At 38.3% G+C, this 23,169-nt stretch overlaps 1 protein-coding gene across 4 annotated transcripts in view; it reads right to left on the bottom strand.

Annotated features, from left to right (window-relative positions):
* The window catches only part of EML4 (EMAP like 4), a 110,987-nt gene that overhangs the window by 46,619 nt on the left and 41,199 nt on the right, over nt 1-23,169 (bottom strand). For all 4 annotated transcript variants that reach the window (XM_040993148.1, XM_040993147.1, XM_040993149.1 and 1 more), the window contains exon 2: nt 6,953-7,135. In XM_040993148.1, the coding sequence (XP_040849082.1) occupies nt 6,953-7,135 (183 nt within the window). The remainder of the gene's footprint in view (nt 1-6,952; nt 7,136-23,169) is intronic.

Raw genomic sequence — 23,169 nt, 5'->3', positions numbered from 1 at the left:
AATTTTCCTATACCCTAGACCTACAGTTATAACCAAGGCCTACTACACATTTCAGTTAAAAATTCAAAATCCTTATTATTTCAAAATACAGTATACTCTAATTCTATTTTAAAAACTAATATTTACCTTTTTTATTGGAAAGGCAGATATACAGAGAGGAGAGACAGAAAGATCTTCATCTGTTGGTTCACTCCCCCAAGTGGTCACCAGCTAGAACAGAGCTGATCTGAAGCTAAGAGTTTCTTTCTTCTGGGTCTCCCACGTGGGTGCAGAGTCCCAAAGTCTTAGGCCATCCTCCACTGATTTCCCAGGTCAAAAGCAGGGAGATGGATGGGAAACAGAGCATCTGGGACATTTACTGGTGCCCACATTGGATTCTGGCGCATGCAACGCTAGGATTTAGCCTCAAGACTGACGCACGAGGCTGAATTTCCTCTAATGCTTACATTTATTTTAATCCCTCTCGCCAAAGCAAAATTTTCTTGTATCACAACTTCTGATTTCTGTAAGTTCCCTTCTTCCTGCATTTACAAAGCCACCCTAAAAGGTTAGCTATACATGTATTAGTAATGAACTCTGCCTGCTTTCAAATATATGAGGAGGAGGAGGGGAAGGGGAGACGGGGAGGGAAACGGGAGACTAGAAAAAACACACCAAAATTTAAAGCAACTGACAATATGAGTGTTCTGTGGAATTAAGCTATAACTGCGACCCCTGAAACTCTCTATCAGAGTGCTGGGTCAAGTCTTGGCTCTTCTGCTTCCCAGGCAGCTTCCAACTAATGCCCTGAGGGGAGAGAAGATGGCTCAAGTACATGGCAGATGAAGATGGATCTTCTGGACCCAGGATTCAGCCTGGCCTAGACCTGGCTGCCGTGGCTATCCGGGAAGTGACCAAAACACAATCATTCTCATTCTTTCTGTCTTCTGAACAAACGAATTACTGAATTTAAAAAAAAAATAACAAAAGAAATGGGGGCCTGGCAGCATGGCCTAGTGGCTAAAGTCCTCGCCTTGAACACGCCGGGATCCCATATGGGCACCAGTTCTAATCCCGGCAGCTCCACTTCCCATCCAGCTCCCTGCTTGTGGCCTGGGAAAGCAGTTGAGGACAGCCCAAAGCTTTGGGACCCTGCACCTGTGTGGCAGACCTGGAAGAAGTTCCTGGACCCTGGCTTCAGATCTGCATAGCATCGGCCGTTGTACTCACTTGGGGAGTGAATCATTAGATGGAAAGATCTTCCTCTCTGTCTCTCCTCCTCTCTGTATATCTGACTTTCCAATAAATAAATAAATCTTAAAAAAAAAAATAAAGACCTTTAAAGACGCACAAAATTTTCATCATAGGACAAAGAGGACACATGGAGAAAGAGTCCTGGTTGAAACTCCATCTTTAGTTTATTTCAAATTCCCTTCACATGTTCCATAGCTCTGTCTCTATGCCTTTTTTTCTGGCTTCATTTGCAAGATCTGTTATCTTTCTCAATCTATTAATTGTTTTGGGCTTTTGTTTGTTTATTTGTTTTGGGGTGGGTGGAGGGAAACTGACTACTACATGGTCTTCATCTAATTTTATTTTCTCTAATTGGAATTGTATCTGTACAATTTTTTTTTTTTTTTTGCTATTGTCTTACAGAAGAGTGAACCCTTAGACTTTTTCATTGTTACACACTGATTTTTTCAAAATATTTTTAAGGGTAAACAACCAACACCTGATTCTCATACAGAAGCAGTATTCTGTAAATGTAAACTGCTGAGCAATTTGACATAACATACACACCAATGTATTCCCATGCATAAGAGCATCTTCAAAAGTTCTGAGGTATTCAGTCATTTTAAGCCACACCTGAAGCAGAATTCTGGCACAACACTTAAGATACTAGTTAAGACGATCACATTCCACTTATGGTGGTGCCTGGACTTGAGTTCTGGCTACTACTATGCTTCTGATCAGCTTCCTGCTAATCCGTACCCTAGGAGGCAGCAGATGATGGCTCAAATACTTTGGTCCCAGACATACATATGTGGGGACAGCTTGACTAGCTCCAGACTCCAGGCTTAAGGCCTAAAAGCTGTAGGCACTTGAAGTGAAAAACTGCACAGAGTGTCAATCTTTGTGTGACTGATACTCAAAGTGAAAATGATTTTTGTGTTAGCTTCCCAACCTGACAAATATATGTATTAACAATATATGTGTTAATTAGTGAATCTATGACAGTCCTTTTTATTTTTCTAATAATAATGGGGTAAGAGCCAAAAGATACAGATATCTGTCTTTATTTTTTTTTAAAGATTTATTTATTTATAGGAAAGTCAGATATACAGAGAGGAGGAGAGACAGAGAGGAAGATCTTTCCATCTAATGATTCACTCCCCAAGTGAGCGCAACGACTGATGCTATGCAGATCTGAAGCCAGGGTCCAGGAACTTCTTCTGGGTATCCTACACGGGTGCAGGGTCCCAAACCTTTGGGCCATCCTTGACTGCTTTCCCAGACCACAAGCAGGGAGCTGGATGGGAAGTGGAGCTACTGGGATTAGAACTGGTGCCCATATGGGATCTCAGGGCGTTCAAGGCGAGGACTGTAGCCACTAGGCCATGCTGCCAGGCCAGATATCTGTCTTTAATACTCCAAATTCCACATATCAGAAATTTCGTTTTAGAAAAAGAACCTCTCATTTTGAATTTTATCACTAAGCTATTTCAGTTCTCATGTGTCAATCATAAAGCTTATCTGATTTGCCAACAGTTTCTTTGTTTAAATGATTACAACTTTAGATAAAGCTGACATTTTTACTTCGGTATCTCTGTGTACTAACAGCTTGCCTTCACTTAATGCCACAGTGCTGTATTCTCAAATTACATTCATTTTGTCACCCCAGAGGTCTTAATGGATTTCCCAGGCACCACCTGTAACATTATTTGTCTTCCTGGTAATTAAGCTGCCAAATTATTCCCTAGGCCTTCCTTTTAGCTCCAGAACACAGGAATTTTTTCGTTCAGCAACAATTAAGTAGCCACTGGTTCATACATAATAAACATATGCCATCAAAAGGAAAGAACTTTCTGACAAAGTATATGAGAAATTTAAATGACTGCCTGTCTTCTTTTTTTTTTCTTTAAGATTTGTTTGCTTTTTATTGGAAAGGCAGATATACAGAAAGGAAAGACAGAAAGATCTTCCATCTGCTGGTTCAATCCCCAGGTGGCCACAACAGCCAAAGCTGAGGCAACCTGATGCCAGGAGTTTCTTCTGGGTCTCGCACGTCTGTGTACTGTCCCAAAGCTTTGGGCTGTCCTCAACTGCTTTCCCAGGCCACAAGCAAGAGAGCTGGAAGCAAAGCGGAGCAGCCAGGATGTGAACCGGTGCCCACATGGGATCCGGAAGCTTGCAAGGCAAGAACTTTGGCCATTAGGCTACCGTGCCAGGCCCAGGACTGCCTATCTTAAAAACCATTGTGAAACCTGCCACCTTACTTAAGAGTACAGCATTAAATAATTAAGGAAAGAATAAGGCTTAGGTTTTAATAGTACTGGCATACTTAACATAGCTAAAAGAATAAAAATAACTACTGAAAAACTTAGGGGCATTTCTGATTGTGGCATTAACTGGATGGCAACATTATTATGAAGTGACAGAATTTCAGTAATGTATCAGCACACAAATCATTAATACTGGTGTTACCCGTACATGAAGCCAAGTCATACCTTCTAAATAATCATCATTTAGCAGAATTAAGCAATACTTGCCTTAAGGAATGAGAAAAAAGATCTGTCCGACCACTGCTTCACAAAAGGATTCTACTCTATTTACCCATAATGGGCTTAGTATCACCTCTAGAGAAAAATTCTCCAGAAAATTCAAATATCTTACAAGGATGATAATGTGATACTGCCCTCTTAATAATTTAACTGAAAATGAATACTTATAAATTATATATATACCTACAGGACAAAATTGCCATAGTATTTAAAAGCTGATGTTTTTTAACTGGGGAAGTTAAAAAAAAGCAAAATACTGAAGTGTTTTATGGGGGACAGGAATTCAGCCTAGTGTTTAAATGACAATTCTGATGCACATCCATCACGTCAGAAAGCTGTGGACCCAGCTCCTGACCGCAGCTTCCTGGGAAGCAGTACATGACAGCTCAAGTGACTGGGTTCCTGTTACCACATGGGAAATCGGGACCGAGTTCCTGAATACGGGCTGCGGCCTGGCCATGGCCACTACAGTCACCTAGGGAGTCAATGAGCAGGTGAGAGCACATTCTGTATCTCTGCCTCTCAAATAACATTTTTTTTCCCCAAAAGATTTATTTATTTTTATTATAAAGTCAGATATAGAAAGAGGAGGAGACACAGAGAGGAAGAGCTTCCATTCAATGATTCACTCCCCAGTGACCACAACAGCCAGAACTGCGCTAATCTGAAGCCAGGAGCTCTTCCAGGTCTCCCATGCAGGTGCAGGGTACCAAGACTGTGAGCCATCCTTGACTGCTTTCCCAGGCTACAAGCAGGGAGCTGGATGGGAAGAGAGCTGTTGGGATTAGATCTAGCACCCAGGTGAGACCATGCCACGTTCAAGGAGAGGACTTCAGCTGCTAGGCCACCGCACCGGGCCCTCAAATAACAATATTTTTAAAAATTAAATTATGGGAAACTACAGTATCTTAAAATGTCTTCTTAGAAATATATACATTTTATGTCACTAATATGTTAATCCTAGCTGAAAACAAAATTGATGGTTTATCTATTTAAACACAAATGCCAACACTAAAGAGTCACTTAATATTTCTTCTAATTACAGTCTACAGAATACTACAGAGTTAGAATAATGTGGAAAGAAGAAGTTCCAATGTGGCAGGTATAGATGACAATTTATCTCCAGGACTATGGGATTCTCCACTAAAATCCACTAATACAACTGACCCTTTTTTGTCTCTCCTCCTCTCTGTATATCTGACTTTGCAATAAAAAATAAATCTTTAAAAAAAAAATGACCCTGAAGACTAGCACTGTGGTTAGTATACAGCTTAAGCCTCCACCTGCCGTATTAGAGAGGCAGTTCAAGTGCTGCCTGTTCCACTTCTGAGCCAGCTCCGTTATCTCAGTAAATTACTTGGGAAAACAGTAAATAATGGCCCAAGTGTCTGGGTCCTTGTCACCAACACGGTGGAACAGCCCAGCCGCCGAGGTTACTTAGGCAATGCCTTCATATATGAAACACTGTGTCTCTTCCCTCTCTGCCACTCTACCACCTTCCAATAAAACAAATGAACTAATCTAAACAAAAACTGAACTCATCTATGAGACATGGAAATCATGAATAAGGACAACTAAAACAGAATTAAGTTTTCAAAACTTATAAAAAGTGATGTAGGTGCTAAGTGACTGATGTGTGGTTACACAAAACACGATGTTAGCAAAATTTTTTAAATAGTAGCCCTTAAGTTTCCCTTAAGTGTTTCAGAAAACTCTTTACTCAAGTATTTTTGTAAATTAAAAACAAAAGGAAAAATCCATTAAATTTTTCTCCACTAACACAAAACTACAAATCACTTTTTTTAGCATAATGAATAATGTTTAATGACTAATACATAAGCCACTTAAAGTTTTTTTTTTAAAGATTTATTTTATTTTTATCACAAAGTCAGATATAGAGAGGAGGAGAGAAAGAGAGGAAGATCTTCCATCTGATAACTCACTCTCCAAATCGCTACAACAACTTGAACTGAGATGATCTGAAACCAGGAGCCAGGAACTTCCTCCAGGTCTCCCACTAGATGCTAGGCTACTGCACCAAGCTTATTTAAAGCTTCATGCTTAACACATGTTCCCAGGTGCTTCTGGATAGGAGGCCGAAGAACAGGATTTATAGTATAGGAAAGAATGATGCCCTTAGTCCTTTCCACCTCCAGACCCTTACAGGAACTCAGCACTTCTCCAATATACCTAAATTGTAAGTATGTATGTATGTATGTATGTGTGTATGTATGTATATATTTGCTTGTTTATTTTTTTTTATTTGGAATACAGAGGAAGGAGGATGGAGGGAGAAAAAAAAAGTAAGAAAGACCTGGCGTGGTAGCCTAGTCTTCGCCTTGGACGTGTCAGGAAACCATATGGGTGCCAGTTCTAATCCCGGCAGCCCTGCCTCCCTTCCATCTCCCTGCTTGTGACTTGGAAAATAGTTAAGGACAGCCCAAAGCCTTGGGACCCTGAACCCACATGGTTGACCCAGAAGAACTCCCTGGCTTCAGACTGGCTTAGCTCTGGCTGTGTGGCCACTTGGGGAGTAAATCGGCAGCAGACAGAAGATCTTCCTCTCTGTCTTTCCTTCTCTCTATGAAATCATCCCAAGGGGAAAAAAATCTTTAAAAAAATTCTCAGCAACTGAAGGAAGGGAAAGGACACTAATGTGCTCCAGTCAGAGCAACCTGTCCTCCTGACCATTTTTTTACTAACTTTGAAAACTCCCAATATCTGGAATTAAAATTCATTGTATTAGTGTTGGACAAATCTTCAGAGTTTAATTAATCTCTTCAGAATTCTGTTAAGGACCACGGAGAATGCAGAATAAAACTACATAAATAATATATGTCTCCCTAATACATAAATAATGTCTCCCTAATGATAAGAGGTTTGATATAAAATATATAGATATATAATGCCTATAGAATGAGATACAAATATGGATCTAATTTCTATCCTCAGAAAAGTTATGATCTAGTTGAATTCAAAGTTCACCCAAATAGTCTGATTTAGAAGAGTGAAAGTGCCATCAGTAACATTAAACAAAAAGTCCTAGTTTAAAACTATCAGGATGTCTTGGAAAGAGAAAGGAAATAGGAGAACAAAACAATCCAAGAAATCCATTCTGTATTGCCAATTTTAACGTTTACGCAAAACGCTGCAAAGCAACCCTCCTTATTTTTCATCACATTTACAATTACCTTTACTTGGGACTGATTTTTTCACTGAGGCCACATGATCTTCAGAGATTGCAAGACGTCTTAGAACATCAGCCAAAGCTGCCTTCAGCAGAGTGATTTCATCTTCTTGTTGTTGGACTCGTAACTCCAGGGCTGAGAGGCGATCTTGAACATCAGAAGTACTTGCAGCAGAAATACTATCATCTGAAAAAACATGAAGAAAATGAAGCCTTTTAAAGTCAACTGCTTAAAAAATAATTTGCTAAAAACAAACAAAACCAACTATGCCAGAGTCTGGTCTTATAGTGTAGCAGGTTGTTTACACTGTGATGTGTGATTTCCATATTGTAGTGCCAGTTCCAATCCTGGTTACTTGTGATACTGATTCCTAGTATAACCTCTTCTGAGGCAGCAGATGATGGCCCAAGTACTTGGGCTAATGCAACCAAAATGGCAGACCCAGATGACGTTCTAGACTCACTCTGCCCAAACCTGACTATTGCGTCCATTCAGGATTCAATCAGTGAATGGAAGCTCTTGAGAGTTTGCTCTATGTCATTCTGCATTTCAAATAAACCTTTTTAAAATATAATTAAAATGACTATTTTCAAAGTATTGCATGCTTACAGCTGTAGGCCCTGTTCTGGTCTTTGTGCATGTCTGTTTGTACCCACTACAATAAGATGTTGCTTGAAAGGCAGCTAAGATTTAAAAAAAAAAAAAAAAATGTTTATTCAGTCTCCAAACAGCCACCTCGGCCAGGGATGAGTAAAGCTGAAGCCAGAAGCCTGGACTTCTCTCAGGGCCTTCCTATCGGGCAAGAGTCCAAGAAACTGGACCAATTTTCACTGGTTTCCCAGCAATGATAGCAAGGAGCGGTATTGGAAGTAGAACAGTCAGGAATTCAACTGGTGCTCATGCTAATACTGCAAGCACAAGCTTAAAAGCCACCACGTCACAGTACTGTCCCCCCAGCCAAGAAATCTGATGAATACATTTAGTAACTAGGAGTGGGACAATTTCGGGGGAAAATGTTTGGAATAGCAAAGTCAGATTGTATCTTTGGGAGTAAAACTTCAAATACAAGCTTACTTGTATCCCAGAAAAGAAATCTGAAGAAATCCCAACTGATGACAAAACAAAAGCCAAAGCAAAAACACCTTCCAGCTTTCATCTTTACAGAGCGCACCCTGACAACATCAGGAGAGAGACGAAAGAAAAGCATAATCATAGGAAAACTCAGGTCCTGGCGTGATGGCTCAATTAGCTAATCCTCCCCTGCAAGCTATAATATACCATATGGATGCTGGTTCGAGTCCCAGTTGCTTCACTTCCCATTTAGCTCCCTGCTTCCGGCCTGCGAAAGCAGTAGAGAATAGCCTATAGCTTTGGAACCCTGTACCCTTGTGTGGTACCCGGAAGAAGTTTGTGGCTCCTGGTTTTGGATTGGCTCAGCTCTGGCTATTTGGGGAGTGAACCAGCAGATGGAAGAACCTTCTCTTTGTCTCTCCTCTCTGTGAATCTGATCTTTCCAATAAAAATAAAATAAATCTTTAAAAAAAAATGTGGTCTATATCATGAACAAAGGCCACTTCTTATCAGGTCTCTGGAAAAGTAGAACAAGAATGCCATCATCCCTTTGAACAGGAGTTAGCTATGAGAATAGATAAGCTAAGTTTAATGAACAAATTGCCAAACTTAATTTTTTTTCACTATGTTCAATTATTTTTATCACAAACATTTCACATGCAACTGTTTCACAGTGTTGGTTTAATTAAGATCATCTCCTTGACCCCCCCCCCCCAAAAAAAGTGTGTGCTTTTACGAATGAAAAAAAAAAAGAAAAGAAAAGATGTTCCCCATGGTAAATTTCCCCTATTTTTATGCCATCATCTTAATTGTTTTTTTCCTACCAAAATGTTCCATAAATGTATGGCTTTATCTGGAAACTCAAACAAGAAAAACTTATCTTTTAATTATCACATCATCATATACTCCATGAAAATGAAAAGAATCACCACTGTCACTGGCAATGATCAGAAGGCCCTTTTTACTTTCCCTTACTATCATATTCCCCGAATCTACAAAAAGCAATACTGCTACTGCTACTTTGTAACTAGCAGAAGACTTCTTATTCCTTCTCCTTCCCCCTAACTATCCAACCTATCTAAAAGTAAGTTATGGTTGCTGCACAAACACATAAGCCACAAGTTAGGATGTTGATTAAAGTGGTGGCATTTAACATCAGAGTGCCTGGCAGACCCTGAAGAGTACAGGTGATGGTCCAAGTGATCAGATTGCTGCCACCTGAGTAAGAATCGGATTTCCTAGCTCCAACTTCAACCTAGTCCAATTCCCATTGTTGCAGGCATTTGGGAAGTGAATCACTGGATAAGAACTCCCTCTCTTTATGCTTCTTAGAAGGTTTTAAACTTTTTAAATATAAAAATAGTTTCTATAAAGACCTAACACTGGTCTTAAGTGTACAACATAACCAAAAATCTATTAAAGGTCTAGTTATAACAAATTATGTCCAAAGTTATAAAAGAGAACACTTTTTGCTGGGTGAATCAGAAGCCTATGCATAAGATATATAGAGAGATAACTAATATTGGTTAATTCACTATAATTCAAGAGGAAATGACAATTGCAAAAAAAAAAAACACTTTAGGCACATTTGCTCATAAAGAAAGAAATGTTCAGAACTCAGAAATTTTTATATTAGGGGATGGCATCCAGCACACTGAGGCTAACCCACAGCCTGAGATACATGTATCCCATATGAGTCCTGGTTCCTGGCCCGCTGCTCCACTTCCATTCCAGCTCCCTGCTAATGCACCTGGAAAAGCAGAAATTGGCCCATGTACCTACATCAACTTAAACCAGCTTTCTCACCAAAATTCGGCCTTGCTGCCATAATCTTTTGGGGAGTGAACCAGTGGTTTAAAGATCTATCTTTCTTCCTTTATAATTATGCTTTTGAAATAAATAAAAACATCAATCTTTAAAAATTTTTATATAATGTCTTTTTCATTTCCAAGGTATTATAGCTGAACTGCAAATGATCCACAATCTTTATAAGTGTGTCAGGCTCTGCTGTCAGTTTTGTCTAGAAAATTTTCCTAGTCTCTTTCTTACTGGAAAGTCAGATTTACAGAGAAAGAGACACAGAGAGAAAAGATCTTCTGCACAGTGGTTCACTCCCCAAGTGGCCACAACTGCCAGAGAGCCCATAGGATATTGAGACGGGACACAATTCTCTTTCAATAAGAACAGCAGCTCAGGGCCCTTAAGGCTCAGTGGGTAAATCCTCAACTTGGAAGTGCCAGGTTCCCATATGGGTGCTGGTTCATGTCCTGGAATCTCCACTTCCCGTCCAGCACCCTGCTTGTGGCTGGCAAGATAGTGGAGGATGGCCCAAAGCCTTGGAACTCTGTACCCAGAGTGGGAAACCCAGAAGAGGTTCCTGGTTCCTGGCTTTGGATCAATTTAACTCCGGCCGTTGTGGTCACTTGGTCACTCTCCTCCTCTCTGTAAATCTGCCTTTTCAATAAAAATAAATGAATCTTGAGGGGGAAAAAATGCAGCTCTCTTCTTCTAGGAAACTCCACCCTTTAAAAAATAGTCATTCATTTGAAAGGTATAGTGACAGAGAGGGAAAGTTAGCAAAGACTAGTTATCAAGATTTTCCATCTACTGATTCATTTCCAAATGGCGGCAATAGCTAGGCTCTGGAAAATCCATCTTCTTTTCCACTGGGATATAGGGAATCAAATACTTGAGCCATTTTCTATCACCCTCCAAGGAGCATCAGTTAAGAGGGAACTTGAAGGGAAGTGGGGTGTGGGGTGGCTGAGAGGCAAAGCAATTTCAACTGGCAGCTCTATTGCGTGACAAGCCAATCTTATGTCTGCCATTTTCTGAGGCCCTAATAAGGCTATCAAATTATGATGATTCGGGCCTGGCATGATGGCCTAGTAGCTAAACGCACCAGGATCCCATATGGGCGCCGGTTCTAATCCAGGCAGCTCCACTTCCCATCCAGCTCCCTGCCTGTGGCCTGGGAAAGCAGTCGAGGATGGCCCAAGGCTTTGGGACCCTGCACCCATGTGGGAGACCTGGAAGAGGTTCCTGGTTCCCGGCTTCGGATCGGCACAGCACCAGCTGTTTTGGTCACTTGGGGAGTGAATCATTGGATGGAAGATCTTCCTCTCTGTCTCTCTTCCTATCTGCATATCTGACTTTCCAATAAAAATAAATAAATCTTTAAAAAAATTATGATGCTTCATTTTCCTACCACCCCATAAAATCATACAAATACTCTTTTCAGTTGGTACAAACATCATGACTATTTGGAATTTCATAAGGTTCAATTCAACACTATTACAGGAGTGGTTATGACATACAAGATAGGGCAAATGGAGTCCTTCCAAATTTTCCAAAGAGCATAGTACATGCTCTTTCTCGGTTTGTCAGATACAAAGATGCAGTTGCAGTGCTGTCAGTAATAAAAAGCATCTTGATCACATTCAGTTTCAGTTCTAGTCTTTGAAACATTAGACCTTCCATGTTCAAAGCCACTAATCCTCACAGATAATTACATAACTAATAAATTTACCTTTTACAAGCCACCACTCCTAAGCCAAAGGTCCTGATTTAGTAAGTATACTGAATTGTTCATAAACGCAATTTATGAAGCACAAGCTGTATCTTTAAATTATCATCTCAGTATTTATGTGGCTTCATAAACATGGAACCTGCTTAATGTTATTGGAAAGGCAACAGAGAATAGTAGAAAGATTATCAAAGTATAATACCAAGGTTACATTACTGGATTTCAGTACTAACTTGGCAACTAACTATTGCCTTATGAACGTCATTTATCTTTTATGGATACTGATTTTTTTCTTAATGACTTAGGCTTTTATTTTGGATAATAAAATGAAAGGTGTTTCAGTTTTTATCTACCACAACCTGACAGATACTACAATAGGACACAGATCAATTTTTCAAAGGGTAATAGCAAGCACAAAGTTATCTTTAAGTTAACTATTAACATCCTGTGTTTGTACTGTTCCTTTTATGTTGATTATCTCACCCATTCTTTACATTATCTGTGTTTTATATTTGATGAACCCGCTCAAGATATTACACAGCTTGCCAAGGTCACCAAACTAGTGTTGACACATTAGGTTCAACACAAAACCACTGATTCAAATTTAAATGTTGTTTATTCTATTTAATAATACTTTCTGATAATAATCACTGAAGGAGTTTACAAAATACAAGGACAGAATCAGTTTTCTGTTTTTAGAAAGATCTTTTTTTTCATTCCTATATGAAGACAGAACTGAACAGAGTAAAAGCAAGCAGGTCAGAAAGGAGCGGATGCTGTAGTAACACAGATACGATCAGTGATAATTGCCCAAGCCTGGAGTAAGTTATTCATGTGCCTCAATCTGTCTTGGAAAACTGCTATCTTAGCCTTAAGTATCGTAATGTCCCTTTCTAATCTAAATTTCTCTGCTCAGATGACCAATGACAGTCCCTCAAGGATGAGGTGGAAGCAATACAACTGCAAATGAGAACAGTAGTTGATCTGCACAATTCCTTGCAGCTCTCTAAAATTCTGTTTCCTGTCTAGAATCTTGGTTCTTATTGTTTTTAGGGGATCATTTTATTTAAGTGTCTAGGGGGGAAAAAAAAAAGAAGAAAAATAGCACATGAGCTCTAGTATAAATCCAGACTGAGTAAATCTGCTTTTCACCAATTCAGTGATGAGTTTTTGTGTAGCATTTCCTCATGCTACCTGGGATATTATTCAAGTTTCTGATAACAAGATGAAATAATGAACATTATCAAAAATAGGGGGTTCATTTACTAAAGAAATATTCCTTTAATGCTCTATTAATTGTCACAAAATTGGAACTGATGTAAAGACTATGGAATAACATGCAACTGCTAGGAATAATAAGATGCAGGGTCAGAATGATGGCACATCAAGCTAATCCTCTCCTATGGTGCCATATGGGCACCAATTCACATCCCAGCTGCTCCACTTCCAATTGATTTCTCTACTTAAGGCAAAGGAGGATGGTCTAAATCCTTACAACTCTGCACCCATGCAGAAGCTCTGGAAGAAGCTTCCAGTTCCCAGCTTTGGATCAGCTCAGCAGTGGCCATTGTGGCCATTTGGGAGGTGAACCCAGCAAACGGAAAACCTTCCCTCTCTCTCCTCTCTCTGTAAAATCTATCTTTCAAATAAAACTAAATAAATCTTAATACTATGGTACAGGCAAATATAAGCTAAAAAGTCTAAAGATCTCTAAAGACAACTTAAGTGGATTAATAAAACTGCAAGGCTATGTACTAAATCATTTATAATGACACCTGCAACCCAGGCATTCCATATGGGCAAGTTCATGTCCTGGCTGCTTCCTGAAAAGCCTGGGAAAAGCAGTAGAGGATAGCCTAAGTGCTTGAGTCCTTGGACCTGTCTGGGGGAACCAGATGAAGCTGTCATCCATTAAGGGAGGTCCATTTCTATCCACTTCTATCACTGGACAGAAAACTCTATTTCTGTCTCTACATCTTTCTCTGCAACTCTATAAAATAAATAAATCTTTAAAGCACACACTCACACATGTACAAAACATTTTTTAAAATCAAATACAATAAACTCATGTATGATATACAAATAGAGAACAGAAACACAAACAACTGGTAATTGTAACTAGTTACTTCTAACCAGGAGGCTAATATTAGAAGAGTGAGAAGAGAAATTTCTGCTTTGTAATACAAATATTTCTGTACTGTATGAGTATCATATGTTACTCATGGGCTTTAAGCTAAAACCCATTGCTTCTGAAGCTTAAGTTCCTCCAGACAATATATTTTAAAAGAATCTACTGCAACATAATAAAATTAACACGACTTTGAGATTGCAATAAAGCAGTCCAGGGACAGTTAATTGATACTGCAGTAATTGAGCTGCTGCTTGGGACACATACACTCTCCTTCCCCCCATCAGATCACCTGGATCTGAGGCACACCTCTGCTTCAGAGCTCAACTTTTCATGAAAATGCCCCCTGGGAGGCAGCATGATGGTACAAGCATTAGAGTCCCTTCCACTCATGGGGGAGGACCCAGACTGAGTTCCTGCTTCCTGGATTTGTCCTGGCCCAACTTCAGCTAACATAGCAATTAGGGAAATGAACCAGTGGATGGAAGCTGCCTCTCATCTGTCTCTTTCGAGCATATAAAAACCAAAAATGTTAAAGTCCAGCAGCCCCTCTTACTATTTAATAGACAAGTAAACTAAGACTCAGCGATTAGGTTAGTCTCACAGCAAACTTGAGTCCCAGCTTCTTCCTCTGATGGCTTTACATATTCTACTGATCTTGCTATACCTCAAAAACTTAACTCTAATTTTTCCCCCTCAATTTATAGTATACTTTGATTCCCAATAATTTTTTTTAATACAACACTGTTCATTAAATAGAATATATCTGTTTTGTAGGGTTCACTCTCTCTCAAAAAAACCAATCTACGTTACTTCTTTCTTCTTATACCATGGTATTTAAGGTTTTTAGCTCCTTCTCAAAATAGTTTCTAACCTTGACAGCTTAAATGTGAGCTACAAACTCTAAAAAGTTAAGCAGAAAAGAGAGACAACAAAAGGGACTGTTGTTAATCAGTATTTAAAGGCATTGTCTTACCAGCTATGCAAGCAAATTTATATGTAACCAATCAACTTTACTATCCAATATTACAGCTTAAGAAATAACAGCAGACCCAGCACACTGGTTGCCTCAATAGCTAAATACCCAACTTGCAAGTGCCAGGAACCCATACTGGTGCCGATTTGTGTCCCAGGTGCTCCACCTCCTTTTCAGCACCCAGCTTATGACATGGGAAAGCAGCAGAGAATGGCCTATAGCCTTGAGACCCTACACAGACGTGGGAGACCCAGAAGAAACTTCTGGTTTCAGATCAGCTCAGCTCTAGCTGTTGTGGCCATGTGGGACATGGACCAGCAGATGGAAGTTCTTTCTGTCTTCTTTCTGTGAATCAGATCTGTCTTTCCAATAAAAATAAACAAATATTGGGCCCGGTACAGTAGCCTAGCAGTTAAAGTCCTTGCCTTGCACATGCCAGGAGCAATGGTTTGTGTCCCAGCAGCCCCATCTTCCATCCAGCTCCCTCTTTGTGGTCTGGGAAAACAGTCGACGACGGCCCAAAGCCTTGGGACCCTGCACTCACTTGGGAGACCTGGAGGAAGTTCCTGGCTTCTGCTTTCAGATTAGCGCAGCTCTGGTCATTGTGGTTGCTTGGGGAGTGAATCACTGGATAGATCTTCCTCTCTGTCTCTCCTCCTCGCTACCTAACTTTCTAATAAAAATAAATAAATCTTTAAAGAAAATAGCAATACATAAATTAATCTTTTTAAAGATATTTATTATGCTATTAGACTGAGCCAATGTTAATTTGCTCTGAAATATCAAGTATAAGTCATCTTTGCAGAATATATTGTACTCTCTGAATAAAAGTTGAGACTCATCAAAATGAGGCACTCTAACAAACTTGAGTATCTTTTGAATGCAATATTTGCATCTTATTATTTACTTTCTTATTTGCCTAACAGAGGCATAAATTATAAAAATCATTTCTTGATCAATGTGCTTAAAAGTACTGATAAAATCACCATTAAAAAATTCCTAAATAAGTAACTCATAGTGCTACATTCGCAGTTTTCCAATCTTTTAAAAATACTCTCTCTTATTTTGAAGTTTAATTTATTTGAAAGGCAGGGTAGAGACAGAAGGGGTCTTCTATTCCCTGATTCACTCCCTAAATGGTTTCAACGGCTGAGGCTGGGCCAGGCTGAAGGCAGGAGCTCACCCGTGAGGGTGAAGGGACTCAAGCACTTGGACTATCTCTGGTTGCCTTCTCAGGCACATTAGCAGGGAGCTGAATCAGAAGTGAAGCAGCAGGGACTAGAATCCACACCTTTATAGGATGTCGGTACAAGTGACAGCTAAATCCACTTCATAACAGCACCAGCCTCTACTCATTTTTATTTATTTGAAAAGGAGTACAACAAAGGAAGGAAAGAGAAAATGATTTTCTATCTACTGATTCACTTTCCAAATGATCACTACAGCAGGTGTTGGGCTTGGCTGAATCTGGGGTCCAGAATTCTACCTGGCAGATTCCCATATTGGTAGCATGTGCTCAAGACCCAAGTACTTGTACCATCATCTGTTGCCTCCCAGATGCAATAACTGGAAGCCACAATGCCTTCCTTCCCCTCTAATCTTATCTGCTCTACCTCTGTTGGGAAAATCTCTGCAAAGACCAACATATCCTTCCAATCAAATTTCCTACATAATGGAATATTAGGTAACCATGCTTCTCCAACTCTTTATATATAAAGAAAAACTAATCTCTGAAACAAAGCTTATTTCTGTTTAAAAATATTCTTAAAATGTATGTTATTTATATGCAAGGGTAATACTATAGAAAGTACAAGAAACAGACTAAAAGTTGATTTTGTTGAAAAAAAAAATTTTTTTAAACCTAGGTAGGAGTTTGATCTAGCAGTTAGGACATCCACGCTGCATTCAATACATGGCCCTGATCCTAATTCCAGAAGGTGAATGTGTTCCCATCTTACAGGCTCAGACCCAGCCTATAGACGTTGAGGGTATTTACAGTAGAAGAGAGCTTTGTCTCTCAATCCAGGTCTCCCACTTGGAAGCAGGAATCCAGTCCCATCGAGCAAAACTGACACTGTGTGGGTCTGCACAACCAAGATGACATTAGGAACCAGAGCCAAGTATCACAGCAAGGCATTCTGATGTGGGATGTGGGCATCTTAAACTAGTCCTAACTACCTCATTCCCAAACTTGTCACACTAAAATTTATTAATTCATTTCAATTAAGTACAGACTGCTGTTTCTATCTCTCCTCTTCACACATAAAAATAAAATCAAACCAAAAATGAATGAAAAATTACACAATCTTTAGAAGAGAGTTCCTTCATACCCCATAAGCAGAATTAGCAACTACCCAGGAAACAAAGTGACATTGCAAAGAAGCAATCTCTTAACATGAAAAAAATAACATACACAAATGATAAAGGATTAAAATTCCAAGTCAACATTCCTATCAATCAATCAATAAAAACATTCTACAGAAAAGCTGGCACGTCTCAACTTCATGTTAAAGGAAGCATGAATGGCCACTGAGAATATCAAGCACCTCATTAATAATCTTATAGAAGAAAATTAACACCATAAAATACTCTTATATATATGAAATGGGCAAAAATTTAAAGTGTAACAATTTCAAGTGCTCCCACGGATATACAATGCAATATGAGTTCTCACACATTACTGGTAGGTTATTTGTTTCACTCACCTTGGAAGAAAAATCCTTAACATTATACCTAATAAAACTGAAGTTAAGCATATTTCGAGATTCAGCAATTACACTCTTAGTAACATGAGGATCCTCTCAAAAGTTCACACAAACTTACCAAGAAATAAGGCCAAAGATTTGGAATCTGTGAATATGAGACCTTTTCAAAAAGTTCATGGAAAACACTTACTTGGGGGAAAAAAACTATACAGTCTCTGTAACAACTACACAGATCTTTGTAAATAGCAACACCTATTAATAAATATGTGACTGAATGGATGTGGCTATATTCCAATCAAATTTTACTTATAAGACAGGTGCTCTGCCTGCTAGTCACAGCTTTCCTAATCTCTAACCTTTTTTTTTTTTTTTTCCTTAAAGACCTTCCATTCACTGGTTCACTTCCCAAGTGGTTGCAATAGCTGGGGCTGAGCCAATCCTTAGCCAGGAGCTTCTTCTAGGTTTCCCACACAGGTGCAGAGTACGAAGGCTTTGGATCATCCTCTACTGATCTCCCATGCCACAAGCAGGGTGCTGGATGGGAAGTGGAGCAGCTGGGACACAAACTGCACTCATATAGGATCCTGATGCATACAAGGTGAGGATTTAGCCACTGAGCCATAGCACCAGGCCCCCTAATCTCTAATATTAAAAGAACTCTTGCACCATGATACATGTTTAAGAATAATCATGGCCAAGAGTTGGCACTGTAGCATAGCATATTGATACCACCTGCAATGCTAGCACTCCATGTGGGTGCTGGCTTCAGTCCTGGCTCTCCACTTCCAACCAGTTTCCTGCCTGTGCACTTGGGAAGGCAGCAGATGGACCAAGGGTGTGAACCTCAATATCCATGAAGCTCCTGGCTGCTGGCTTTTGCCTTGTCCAGTCCTGACCACTTTGGTCATTTGAGGAATGACCCAGCACATGGAAGGTATCACACTCTATTTTCTCTCTTTCCTATCCCTCCATCCCCTCTGTAACTCTTTTAAACAAGCAAAATAAATTAAAAAAAAAAGTAAATTTCATGGTGCATAATATTCACAGAACAGCGTATCAGATAAACAATCTTAATGTCCAGTCAAAGGTAAACAGGTAAACTGTGATTTAAACTACCTACAGAATACCATAGAGTGGTAAAAATACACTATGGCTACATACGATATCATGTGTGAAACTTAGGAACAGCCTAAGTGTAAAAAGCAAACCAGGTGAACTTGAAATATAGCTTAAAAATGCAAGTTTGAAACAAAATAAAATATTGAAAATCAAGAAAATTACATACACAAAATTCATGACAAGTTACTTCCTTCATAAATTGCATATGTGTGTGTAAAATATAAACAGCACTAACCTTAAGGGCTATAAATACAGTACTGATTGAAGTAAGTGATTATACTATGGTATATATGGCTCTTATAAAGGATGATGTCACAAGCTTAGTAGGAATATGATACTATTATAGAGAAAAAGACTGCTGAACAATATTTATGTTGTAGTTCTATGGAGAACCATATATTCATGGGTAACCACACAAACACAAATATACTAATAGGAGGTTTGTCTCTGGGAAATGGATCTCCAGAGGATTTTTCTTTCCTTATACCCTATTTTAAATGAACTTATTACCAAACAACCAAGAAAAAAAACTGTACTTAAAATTTACATTATTTTTCAAGTAAAAATTAAAGCAAATATATGCTGTGGTATCAAACAACTTAATAATGCACTTAAAATTTCAGTGTTTTTTGTTAACTTACAGTATTTTATAAACAAGTAAAAATATTTCTGAAATATCTGAATACACAGTCTCAGAATAGTCTTAGGCTGAAAGACTCAAAAATCAACATAATGTATCCAATAGATTTATTCTTTATTATTTCTTAAAAACTAGAACAAAACCTACAATTGACAGGTTGCAAGTGACCTCAAATTATTTTTAAGCTTTGTTACAAAGTGAAATTGCCTGTCTTCAAATACTGCTTCACAAAGACAGCAATATTAACTGCTGTATTCAGAACTCAGAAGACTCTGTATTCTCTAACAGTGAACATTTTAATTTTGGAAATAAATTACAGAAATACATCCATGAAAGTATACCAGCATATACAAAGACTTATTTATATGTATGAAAGAGTTATTATTTCCTGTTTGTCCTGCTATTCTTTTTTACATTTATTTTTCTCAATAAGTTATAATTAAATAAAGCAACTTACTGATACATTCTGGGCATTTTAGTTAGTAAATGAAAGTATAAAAACATCTTTACTAAAATGCACCTACTAGCAAAGTTTAAAAGAAACTGTTACATAAATGAAAATGAAAAGTTTTTGCTCCTCTGAGCATGACGGCTAGTTGCAAGAAAGTTCATTTTCTTCTTTTACCAGGATGTACTCACAAAACTATCTAAGTCTCAATTTAATACAGAATTAAAAATGTTCAACTGACTATTTCTGATAAAGCTTTGGTTAGAGATTTCAGAAGCACATACCAAGCTTAATTTCTGCCTCATTATTATTTATGAGAAGCATTTTTGAATTATTTTCCATTAAAAACTGCTGAGTTTCTTTCCTGGAGAATAATATCTACCACACACACATTCATCTTTTAGAGGAACGGTGAACAAAGCTCATTCTGCCTTCTCAATTGGAATGCATTTGTTCATGAAGTAAGCACAGTTTTGAACACTGAATAAAAAAGTATATAGACAAACATTCATGTCATTACTAACATCGGTAGTGAAGAAAACAAGGAATCTAGACTCATTTTCATGTCTTGCAATTTTTTTGCTCACGAGTGGTAAAATTTCCTTTCCCAGGAAAGAAGAAATACTTTATCAGCCGTGAAGCTTCCAAGTGTGGAAGAAACGCACACTGAAGTAAGAGCAGACGAGCTGTCCTTCCATTCTTGCCCCCTGTGCTACAAGCAACGTAAACCAGCTGTGTCCATTTCCAGCTGCCTTCCCAGACAGTCCCAAGCCAGCCAGCTCTGTAAGTCAGCATACTTTACATTCTGAGGAAATCCTCTCCGTCCACATGGCCTACCACAAAGCACTTTTATGCTGGCACAAACAAAAAAAAACTTGAGACACTCATCCCCTGTCCCTTTGCTCTCTAAACATAAAGGAAAGTTTTCTATTTATTCATAGTGAGACAAAACAACTGAAGAAGATATCAAACGGACAAGCAGGCAAAGAAAGATAGATTTAAACAAAAAAGAAACACAGGAAAAGCAGGCTGCTTTGAATAGCAGCTAAACCACATGGAGCAGAAACTCATGAACCAGCACACAATGTGAATGCTCACTAAAATTATTTGATAGTCCTCAGATACTACTTTTCTGATCTTTTCGCTGGCAAACATTCAAATGCTATCACTTCAAATACAAAAATTAGATTCTTCTGAAACAAACACAACACAGTAGCTATGAAAAAAGTTGAAAATTCTCAATGTGAATATTTTCTCTAATAGGAAATAAGCAATATGTGTGCAAAATATAAAGTCAAATTTCCTCTTTCCTTTGCAGCTACTGTGTTATCTTTTTTCTCATTTTTTAAAGCCTATTTATAGCCATCTCCTTGTGATAATGCATATAATTAACAATGAAGGTCACTTTTCTTACGGCACAAGGTTTCCAAGTTATTTAAAAATATCATTAACTGCAGTAATGAGTAACCCATGATAATGAATAATTTTACATGGGTCAGATCTTCACTGCTAAACTTCCCATGCTTACTAGGAATCTGCATGTGAAAAAATTCAAATTAAGTTTGTCATACAAAATAAGATTTATTCTTTTGAAACCACTTCTAAGGTTAAAGAACAAATTCATGGAAATAAGCATCAATGGAAAGCTATCAGTGATTTATCTTTTCAATTTGTTTCTATTTTCAGCTTTGTATTTATATTTAAGTAAATTTAAATCAATCTAAAGTAAAAGACAAATATGACTGTTAAAAACACATATACATATGCCAAAAAAAATACTGTGAAATGGATGAAATCTAAACCAAACTGAACATGAACAGACTGTGATTAACTAATGCAGAAGACACAGGAACGAAGTAAAATGACTTAAAAATATTTACGAAAAGCCTTTGTAGAAAAGTGAGAGCCATCAAAGCAATGTTCCCCCCCCAAAATGAGACTCAGAAAAGTGCTTCTCTTTTGATTAATATCTGGTACAAATGTATCAAAGTATGGAAGTTATCTGAAAGATTAACCGGATATTAAGTGGGCTGGGAAGTGTGCAATATTTTTGAAACATTACAGAGTAGGAAGGAATTCAAACATGTTATTGATTGGTGAGAGGCTTGGAAGCAGAGTGTATGTTGCTACAGTTCTCTTCAAATGCCAAATATGAGGCTGTAGTGTTACAATTACTTGTCAACTAATCTTTACAATAAATATAGCCCAACCAGATGACTGCTCAGAGTCTCCTCAAGGTAGAAGGGCTGTTATGTTTTGAAACAAAGTACTTTCTAACTAGGATATAACACAAAGACTATTCCTATACACCACAACTTGGCGAACTGTTCACTTTACTACCACCCATTGTACAGAGTATTACTAATACATGGGCTATATTAATTATTCTTTGGACATTTTGTTTTTTCTCAAACCAAAATCTGGTTTCAGGGAAGAATGTTTATATAGTTCCTAGTCTCACCTCTGGTTTTCAAGCTCAAAAATTATACTCTCTACTGCTGCAATCAAATATTTTTTTCCAAAGCATATTCACACATTCATTCAAGCATTTGAGTACTACCACACATATAAAATATTTTCAAGATGCTAGATAAAATTTTTAAGATGTTTTACTGTCAGAAATTCACACACTAGAAAGAACAGAGTTAAGAGTGTAAGGCGTGTGAATCATATTTGTCTCCATCACAGAGGTCACTGCCAACACTGCTGTAACAGAAAACAGGTTTCCAAAAAAGAAATGTAACAAAATCTTTTAAATCAAATTTTAGGTGGCATGGGACTTCAGATCAGAGACTCAAAGGAAAATGCCCACTTTATGCTTAGATTTTATGAAGACTGCAGAGTCATGTAGAATTGTAATTGGACAAAAAGAACATGAGCTAATGTGACAGACTGCAGGGAAAAATTTCAGCAAGGCCTGCCTGTCCAGATTCTTCCTGGCCTCCCTATTTGCCCCAGTAAATGCTACTGAAATACACATGGGAAGACTGGAAGAAAATAAACTCACTTTTCAGTGGTTTCCACCCTGGCCTTGGCACTTCGGGAGTAAACCAGTAGATAAGAACTTATCTGTCTGTCTCTCAAACAAATAATTTGGAAATGAATAAATAAATTCCATAATAATTGAGTGAATGATTGGTAAGCGCCAAGTTAAATCCTGAGGACACAAATTTAAATGCCTTTCTCATTAAAATTTAATTTTTTATGAACTAAGAAAATGGATAAAAACCAAAAAACACATTCATATTATCAATAAATTCGTAAGAAAACTAAACCCAATTAAAAACAAAAATTAAATCCAACTGAAAATGTGAAAAGATATGAATATGCAAACATACTTGCAGGAGGGAAGACAGATCAATCTTACAGTATTTAGGAATGTATAAATAAAAACAAGATTCTGGGGCCAGTATAGAAGGCATGGTAGGCTAATTTCCACCTGTGATGCCAGCATTCCATATGGGTGCAAGTTGGAGTCCTAGCTGTTTCACTTAATATCTAGCTCTCTTCTAACGGTTTGGGAAAGTATCAGAGGATGGCTCAAGACCTTGGGCCCCTGCACCCATCCATGTGAGAGACCTGGAAAAAGTTCTGGCTCTCTCAGCTT

This window comes from Ochotona curzoniae, unplaced genomic scaffold (assembly GCF_017591425.1).
Source record: "Ochotona curzoniae isolate NIBS_2020 unplaced genomic scaffold, NIBS_Ocur_1.0 contig_883, whole genome shotgun sequence".
Taxonomy (NCBI): Eukaryota; Metazoa; Chordata; class Mammalia; order Lagomorpha; family Ochotonidae; genus Ochotona; species Ochotona curzoniae.
The sequence above is the reverse complement of the archived record's forward strand: the minus strand, read 5'-3'. Positions and strand labels throughout refer to the sequence as shown.